This window comes from Tarenaya hassleriana, unplaced genomic scaffold (assembly GCF_000463585.1).
Source record: "Tarenaya hassleriana unplaced genomic scaffold, ASM46358v1 Cleome11, whole genome shotgun sequence".
In the NCBI taxonomy this organism is placed as follows: Eukaryota; Viridiplantae; Streptophyta; class Magnoliopsida; order Brassicales; family Cleomaceae; genus Tarenaya; species Tarenaya hassleriana.
The window spans coordinates 531,631-540,788 of NW_010961290.1; the positions used below are offsets into that span (position 1 = coordinate 531,631).

The window sequence follows — 9,158 nt, forward strand, 5'->3', positions numbered from 1 at the left end:
TTCCGATATATGTGAAGTTAGGGCAAGAATACAGTCAAGAGAGATTTTTTATTACAAAAAATGGGAAAAAAAGGAACAAAAACAGAGGAATGAATCTTACAAGAAAGTGAGATATATCACCAAAAAAAATGATCATGATTGAGCAACTAGTCGTCTTTGTCGTCGTCCTCGTCATAGTTGAACGGCAGTGGAACTGACTTGAATGCACGGTACTTGCCTACATTGTTCAGATGCTCATTCTCCAATCTGTTCCATGAACCAAACAGAGAATTATTACAATCACAACAAAAGAATGGCTTGTCCACACACATTCATAAGTAGTCAATGAAATATCTGTACCTGAAGAAATTCCATATGCCACGGCGGATGATCTCAAGACTGGCGACAACGGCTACCATCGTTTGCCTATGCATAAAAGAGAAATTGAAATCTAACACCGTCTGCAACCACGCGAACCTTAGAAGCACATTCAAAATCTGCAAGTTTAGTTGAAATATCAGTTCCCTGCAAACAAGATAAGATATAAAGGGATTGTTTTGTGTGAGATGATCTTTTCGCCTCAACTCACCATTGCAATGAAGTATACTTTCTTATGGGGAACGAGGAGTTTATCCCGCAACCAACGGTTTTTGGATGTTCGGTTCAGAAGTCCCCAGTCGTGGACGAAATCCCAGTAAGTACAGAATATGGCAGCAGCTGCTGAGAAAATTCCAGCCAGCACTCTCCATGCAACGTTACCTTTTTGTATACTGTAAGCTGTCCTCAAGCAAACTGCAACAATTGTCAAGAAGTACTTGAGGCCGTTGTACCCTTGTTCTGGGTTTTTCTCCTCAAACAGTCGTCGTAGGCACTGAAAGAATACGAAAACCGATTCCAGTAGTGTTAGCAAATGGGTGTTTTCACTTGGAGGGTTTGAAAAAGGGCCATGTGATTGAGGGGAAGACTCTGTGTACCTGAAGAAGACGAGCTACATATGGGATGACTGCAATGATGAAGAAGAAAGTCTGGTAGACACTGGAGTCTTTGCAAGTGTTTCTTCTATGTTTGTAGTCTCCCCAACCATAGTAGCAGATGTAGAACTCGATGCTTCTAAGTGCTTGGACCTGACTCGTTAACTGATCTCCCAAGAAGAAATCAGGTAATGTTACCTGCAGAAGATGGCAAAACAGTAATTACTTAAGACCGGTGTTAGAATATAAACCAACTCTTCCATCAGTGAGCCATTCACATTTCTGTTTTACCTTGTAGAGAGGAGCAGCAAGGCAGTGAAATAAGCATGTGAGGAAGAAAAAGCGACTGGAGCGATAGAAGATGTTGAAGGGCAGGATCAAAACTACAATCATTGCCTGCAGACATTGAAAATAAGGAATTCTGATCAATGAAATGATCGTCTTCGGCTATTTTGGGTATTTAATACATTTTTGATATTGGACTTACAACGAGTAAGAAGAGAGGCAGAAGTTCGGTTAGTGCTTGGTAATCTAAGGTTTTGGGATCCATCTCCATGTCGAGATTGCCAAGGACACAAAGAAGCGCAAATACTCCAAGAGTGAAGCCCACAAACAGAACTTGTCTATACCCAAGTTCAGTTCCTTGCTTGAACCCGAATATGAAGGAATAATTTACACGATACCGCCTCCAATAGAATATATTAGCGGCATATACGACCATATGCAGAACAATGAACCCAAATAAACTGCAATTAACAGAGACAACACAACACATAAGTTATGGTTCCATATAGATGTTGACACAAGATCTAAGTAAGAGAGACCAAAGTGAAGTCTACCTATAAAGAGGGAACATAGTCTCCATGTAACGAGCCTGCCCTTTCTCCTGTAAGATATTTCGGGTACGTATGATGGCAACAAGTGCCACTATTAGTGAAAACACACATCCAGCCGAGAAACCTGAAAGAGAATTCCTTATAAGCACATAGGGGAGACAGCAAAGCCGAATCATGAAGGAGCATGTAAGTAAGTTTCTTTTCAAGTTTACCAGTGGAGAATGTAAGCCGATGTCTCTCTCTTTTAGCTTGAGGCCTCAAAATGCCCATTCCTTTTGTTCTGTTAGCATTCGCGAAATGCTTTATGAACGTAGATTCGACTCGTTCCATAAGCTTCACAACCTGTAAGAACAACAGATGGAAAAAAAAAAATATATATATATATATATAAGATCGATACAAGAGCAAACAGAAGGTCAGATCAAGTCATTAGTCCCATTGGATCAAACTAAGAAAATCTCTTTATCCTCACTCACCTCTTCAGAGCTTCCAAGAAACGAATTATCCACTGTTTTCATGTAAGGTCTCGAGGCGTTCCTCGAAGTTATCTGTAAATGCAATTTCATCGGACGGAATTCACACACCGTATCATAAACCCTAAAATTGGAGAAATCAAAATATCTTCTACAAAAAAACTGACCTTGTCATACTTCTTCAAGATCTTTGAGAAGGCCAACACATTCAGAAAGCTACGCATCATCACACATTCAAACCCATCATCAATCACCCGAATTCCAAAAAATACACATGATCATCTCCATTGACATGTACACGTGAGGATACATACCTGTAGCTCTTGAGGAGCCGAAGCTTCTGGTAAAACTCGACGAAGGCGCGTTTTAGCTTCTCCTCGACTCTCTTCAGATTCTCTCTGCTAAACTTGAGTTCCTCCATGTTTGGGACCCTGAGCACACCTTTAATGGTGGAACGAGGAGTTTCCAAGGTGTTGTTGATCTTTACTCGGTCCAAAACCTCGATCGGAGTCGGCCTCACTGCTCTCATCCTGCTCCCAGTGTTCGAATTCTGTTCACCGGACAATCGTTTCGCTCTGCTATCATCTTCTTCTTTTTCCTCTTCGTCGTCATCTTCGTCGGATCGATCAGCTCTGCTCGAGCCTCCTTCCTGTATGGCCTCCATGTGAGCCGGAGCTTTGCCTGCAACAAAAGGTTTTTTACTCAAATCACCCCACAAAAAACATATTTCAACATAAAGCATTAATTTTTTTTGAAAAGTCGAAATTAATAAATACACGATTTTTATCCGTTCAAAAATAATTTCGTTATTACGACTTCGTAATTAATTCTAAACATAATTACAATTGATTATAAAATCTTATTTTAATGATATATCAGTTATATATTAGTCGTAATAAGTTCACACAAAATATATAAAAAAAAATATTTTGGATTTTTTTAATTGAAAAGTGGGTTAAAATCGAAGAAAAAAAATTTGTTTTTTTGGTGGTATACACTGAAATAGATGCAACTCAAGCGGGTCATTTGAGTAAAAAAATCCGCAAAGGCACATCAATCCTTTTTTTTTTTGAAATGGCGCTTTGGTACGATACGTAGTAAACCGGTTCGTATCATCCTAAACCAATCCGGTTTTGTAACCTAACACGGAAACTAGTGTATAAACATAACTAGTATATTAATTTTCCTATAATAAAGAAGCAACTGTCTTATATAATTTGAATATAATAGTTTTAGAAATACTTTCATTTAACATTCTAAACGAAGGGAACACGTTTAATTAGACTGTACCTTTTTTTTCCCAGACTAATCACGTGAGGAAAAAAAAAATAATTTCCGGACGATTTGCTCAGCATTTTTTTCGGGAAAAAAAGTATTTTTTAAAAATATCCAAAAAAGCAAGTGAATAAGAAAGTCAGTGAGTTAGGTAGGTAGGTGTGATGATGAGTATGGGGTGTTTATTACCGGTTCGAGCGCCGGCCGGCGTGGAGGCCGCTAACGCAGCCGCGGAAGTGGCGATATCAGACGCCAAACGCGTCATCTCCACCGTCCTCTGCGGCCACTGCCATCCTTCGGGATTCTCCACTTTTATCCGAAACGCGATCAGCGCGTCCATCTGTTTGTTCAGCATCACTGCCTCCTTCACCACTTCCTCCACTTTCGCTTTATAAAATTTCTCCACCTATTTTCAACGCAACATATATATATATATATATATATATAATTTAAGTATTCATCACCACCATTGAAATGTATAATTTGAATCAATGGTCAAGATTTTTACTCACCTTGTTGAACTCATCGTCGAGTCGCCGGAAAAAGACGAGCTCGTACTCTCCGCCTTCCTCCGCCGCCATCAGAAACGCCGTTTCGTACTCGTCGTTCACTGTGTTTACCATGATCGGAACTCTCTGTCCTTGTTCGATGTCTGGATTTATCTGACCGCTGTGCCTTGACGTCCTGCTCGGAGTCGACACCAGACCGCTGAACGCTCGGTAGAGTGTCATCTTGCGTTTCAGACCGCCGGAATTCGCGTTTTGGGACGCCGGCGGCGGCGGATTGGTTCTGTGTTTGAATCTGATGATTTCTTTGAGGAGCGTTTTGAGATAGTCGTAGTCCATGTATGCTTCTTGCCACTCCGGCACCATCTGCGACGCGAATTCTTTCCCGAACTTCATTTTTTCCGGCGAAAAATCTTGTCGGAGAAGAAGATGTATGTTCCTTGTGTATTCTCTGTGGTTAAGCTGTATGAGTAACACAAGAGGACCCCAACAAATCAAATATGACAGAGAACATATAGACGCAATGTCTTTCTGACGTGTATGTGTATATGTATATGTGCGTGTGTATATATATATATATAGAGAGAGAGAGAGAGATGGAGGGAGAGACAAGTTGGGAAGACCAAGTGATCTAAGCGTGTTTAATTGTATGATTAAAAAACGGTTGATAATATAAGGATGTTCTTTTGGATTTCTTTGAATAAAACAATGGAAATGGTCAGTAACTTTATTGAATTATTCAATATTCAAATTGGGCAACTAACGTGCTGATGTATCAAGACTTCAAAAATGTGTTTAAGTCTACTGTCACCATTTAGTTTGCTGGGTTTTTTAGACATTGGATGGGGAGATCATATGCATTTGTGGTCCAAACCGATCATTTTAAAATATGGTCTTATCTTATGGGCCACTGCCCACTTCACTCAGACAATTGGTCTTTCAGTTTGTATTTTTTTTTTATTAATACATTAATTTACCGATGCTTTGGGTAGAAATTCAGTAATCTGGATTCGGTCCATCAACTTTCATTTTTTACACCATCTAATAAGTATATATATATATGTATGCTTATAAATATCTTTGATCTTGAACAGATCTATCACCGGTCGTACTGCGTGCGTACGGCATGAATTCATTTTATGATAATATCTTCCCCATAAAAACAGATGGAAATTATTTTATATTTTTGTTACTGTTTGTAATTTCGAAATCTTTTGCAGTCGACCTCGACCGGCCGAGTGGCAATTATTATAATTGAGAGAGTTGTTGATTAGAAAGATTTACATGCAAATATTATATTATATATATACATATATATATATATATTCTTTTAGGATACGAAAGAATGGAAGTAGATAGCTGTCCCGTCACCTTTTCTTGCGATTGTCAATTTCGTTGCATAATGATCATAATAATACTACACAGGAAGAAACGACTCAAGTATGATAGATTATTAGAAAGAAAAAATTGAGCTTTAAATATTTATATTCAATGGGGCAACCATATACCATGAAAATGGACCGTGACAAAAAAAAAAGTTTAAAGAAGATTTCGAACAATCAAAAAGTCTAATGAACTAATAAGTAATATCTAAAACAAAATATCTTCGTTAGCAAAAAATAAAATAAAATATCTAGATATTGGAAAATGAACCGTACCAGACAGTCCAGACTGACATATGCAACATGTTGGTGGATGTAGAATTAATTGTAATAGATAAGTGGTTATCTAGAATACACGTGTGTGTATATATATTAAAATTGTTATTTAAAAAAATAGTTATATAATATCATATATTTTATTTAAATCTTTTAAAAATGTAATCGACACAAAATTCATCCACATTTAATCTTAAAATTCACCAATAAATTTATTGGATATATCTTAATTTTTTAAAAAATGTTAGGATATATACATATACAATATTATATTTCTATTTCTTATTAATGATATCAAATAAAATTTTAAAATAAAATTATATATATTTTTAAGAGGTTCAATTAAGTTTTATATCTAAATTATATTAAAAATTATTTCAACACCATATATATTTATTTATAAAAAATACGCGAGTAAGGTATAATACAAACTAAACATGAAAATTTGGTTTGAAAGAAGACTGTGTAGCTAAAGGAGACGTGTTACATATGGAATGAATGCAACAATGGAAAAGAAAGTTTGCTAGATATCGATATCTTTGCAAAATATCTTTTTAAATAAAAAAATATTTGCAAAATATATTTGAATAATATTTAGTGCAAATTATGTGGATTATATTGTATCTTAAAAGAAACTTATATGCTCCAACTATGTATTTGGAAAATTTTGTATATGACTAGGTGCTCTTTAAAAATTCCTTTTGAAATTTGAATAGTAATCAAGGGATACAAATTAACATATTTATTTTTAAAACAGTAAACAATAATTTTATCAAATCAGTTGCTAGTTAAAAATTACCATTTTAAAACCTAAATTATTGATTTTATTATAATCGAAATTAATCTATATTTAATTATTCACTACATTCTTTTTACCATTTTAAACTTGGAAAACAATGTTATTTTTATTTATTTTAACTCATTTCTATGATTTTAGAGAATATTGCTGTTTATATTAAGTTTAAATATTGATTTTGATAAAATTCTAGTTGGAATTTTACATTTTATGTTAATATGTTTTTATATAATTTATAATTTTTTAGGAAATTTTATGGAAAAAACCATTATGCTAAAAAAAAAAAAACAGGATCGGTTGGGGCTGCAGTTAGATATGTCTTAACAAAAATAAAAAAAAATAATTGTCACTTTATTGAAATGTCCAAGATTCAAACAAGGCAGCTACCATGTGGGGGCTCTGATCTGATGTATCGAGACTTACAAAATAGAGAGAGGGACTAGGATCGTCAATATGGTCACCGCATGCGTAGTTTATCTATCAATTTGTAATTTTCATCGATACATGATTTAACCGAGTCTCTAGAAAAATATCAGCGCATTGGATCGGCCCATCAACTTTCCATTTTTTTTTTTTATACAAACTATTCTTCTTACGATCCTAACTTAAGGAAAAAGACTGAACAGGTCTTGGGGCCCCTCTCTTTGACGAGTTGACGCCCCTCTCTAAGCAAACCCACCATTTTTCCCGTTGACCAAAAAGAAAAACTTGTACGTTTGTATGAAAGTCCGCCAAATCGCATGTCCGTACGGCTACTGCAATTTTTTATTTTTTAAAACATGAATATCAAAGTTTAGCTGAGTCTGAGTTTCCGAGTGATGCATGAAACCTTGATGGAATTAACATTATTTTTTGTAATAAAAAAACACCCTCACGAAGACCGAGTATTGGACTTTCGGATAATGAGCGGAGCGAAAAAGCAAGGCCCAGGAGCTCATAGAGCCGGACCCCATTTGAGAACTTCCTTTTACCTTGGGACTCCCGACAAGTGCTCCACGCATGCAACGCAAGTGGGTTGGCCCATTTATGATACAGTACGTACGCATGCTTGCATGCATGTTGCCTTGGGAAATACACATGCATGCATGCATGGAGCAGCTATTCAAATTATTTCCCCAAATGTACATATATATCTCATGGCCGGACCTACATGGATTTGGTTGGGTCATAGGCCCATTCACTTAATTAAAAAAATATATTTTCTTTATAAAATACACAAAATTTTAAAATAAACCCAATAAAATTAAAATTTCCTTCAATTATAATTGTTTATGGGTTCGCTAAAATAATTCAAACATAATTTAAATTATAATTCAATTTAGGCTAATGTTTTTGGCAGTGATGATACAGTGTAAGATCTATTGAAGACCCTCCAGTCAATAGATCTCACATTGTTTGTTTGTCTGTTGGCACCTGAAGACCTTCTTCCAGAAGACGAAGCTCATATAACTTGGAAAAGGTTTTTTTACTGCATCATTCTTTTTACCTTGGAAAAGGATTTTTTATACGTATGTAAGATTTAAAACCTGAAATTGAAAGTCTACAGATCTGTCATGGACTTTTTCATGAAAATGGAACAAGAAGAGCAAGAACAACAAGCTTTGAATGAATATGTTTCATCGCATAGGGAAAAAAACACAAAAGGATGGGAATCTCTACTTACAAAGGACAGACACAAGCAAATGAATGAGAAGAGGGTTTTAGGGGTTAGGAGGAGGCGAACAAGCCCCAGTGATGATCTGAGGGCAGAGTTTCTTTTATCTTCTCAAGCTTCTTTAGTATCTCCAGGAATGATGGCCTCTGGTTCATGTCCCCATCCCAGCACCTCTCCATCAACCTTTCCATATTCAACGTTATGCCATTTTTAGTACAAATTAAGAGAGACCTTTTCTCAACTTGTTCTACTTTGTTTTTTCACAGAAATGGCTTACTCTCTAAGGTCAGGAGTGCATCCTCTGGAACGGAACGTGGGTCTGTGCCCATTTGCTACGTGTTTTGCCGCTTCGTAAGGCTCGTGGCTCGCAAATGGCGGTTCCCCTTCAAGCATCTGCGCTCATTTTTTGGGCGAAAATGATGGTTGAAACAATCAAGAACCATTTGTAAGATATTTTAAGTTTTATCGGAGAATGTTTGGAGCTTGAAATCTTACCTCGTAAAGTATCATTGCAAAGGAGAAGACATCGACTTTCTTGTCGTATTTTCTGTGTTTGAATACTTCAGGAGCCATATACCGGTCTTTTTATATCATCGTTACATTAAAAAAAAAAAAGACAACATCAGATGGATGCTAAGTAAGAGTATGTCAGAGTTGGGTTTTGTCAGCAAAAGATACTTACAGCTTCCGGTTTCTCCTGTCATTTTATACACATCGTGAGAATTCTGAACCTTGATGAGTTTGCTCAGCCCAAAATCTCCAACTTTCAAGTGGTCCGCACTGGAGTTCACCAGAAGAACATTCCTGGAAAATTGGTAGACAACCTATATATTGAGTTCAACTTACAACGAGATGATCTGAGTGATAAACAGAAAACCAATGAAATTTGCCAGGGAAAAAAATATGATGCAATGCAACGCATCTTACCTTGGTTTGAGGTCTCGGTGAATGACTACATTGGGTTCATTGTGAAGATACGTCATTCCTCTATGCGCAAAAAAGGGGGGGGG

General features: G+C 36.4%; 2 protein-coding genes across 3 annotated transcripts in view; both read right to left on the reverse strand.

Moving 5' to 3' along the window:
• Positions 1-10: 10 nt before the first annotated feature.
• On the reverse strand, positions 11-4,626 carry LOC104805176 (phosphate transporter PHO1 homolog 3). The gene is made up of 13 exons (XM_010529634.2): positions 4,047-4,626; positions 3,724-3,940; positions 2,574-2,940; positions 2,427-2,475; positions 2,263-2,334; positions 1,999-2,128; positions 1,790-1,910; positions 1,438-1,696; positions 1,242-1,346; positions 954-1,148; positions 569-850; positions 340-476; positions 11-246 (listed from the first exon to the last, which is right to left on the reverse strand). The coding sequence occupies exons 1-13, from the start codon at positions 4,434-4,436 to the stop codon at positions 147-149; spliced, it is 2,424 nt and encodes an 807-aa protein (XP_010527936.1). The 5' UTR covers positions 4,437-4,626; the 3' UTR covers positions 11-146.
• Positions 4,627-8,021: 3,395 nt separating this feature from the next.
• Positions 8,022-9,158, reverse strand: part of LOC104805177 (serine/threonine-protein kinase STY46-like) — a 3,616-nt gene continuing 2,479 nt past the window's right edge. For both annotated transcript variants that reach the window (XM_010529636.2, XM_010529635.1), the window contains 5 exons: positions 9,076-9,135; positions 8,831-8,952; positions 8,644-8,729; positions 8,426-8,541; positions 8,022-8,331 (listed from right to left, as the gene is read on the reverse strand). In XM_010529636.2, the coding sequence (XP_010527938.1) occupies positions 8,202-8,331; positions 8,426-8,541; positions 8,644-8,729; positions 8,831-8,952; positions 9,076-9,135 (514 nt within the window). In that variant the 3' untranslated portion in view covers positions 8,022-8,201. The remainder of the gene's footprint in view (positions 8,332-8,425; positions 8,542-8,643; positions 8,730-8,830; positions 8,953-9,075; positions 9,136-9,158) is intronic.

Coding starts and splice junctions, on each gene's coding strand:
- LOC104805176 (XM_010529634.2), bottom strand. CDS start 4,436: ATGAAGTTCGGGAAAGAATTCGCGTCGCAGATGGTGCCGGAGTGGCAA. Junction 2,129..2,262: donor TTCTTGGAAGCTCTGAAGAG/GTGAGTGAGGAT, acceptor TTGTTCTTACAG/GTTGTGAAGCTTATGGAACG. Junction 1,911..1,998: donor TCGGCTTACATTCTCCACTG/GTAAACTTGAAA, acceptor ATTCTCTTTCAG/GTTTCTCGGCTGGATGTGTG.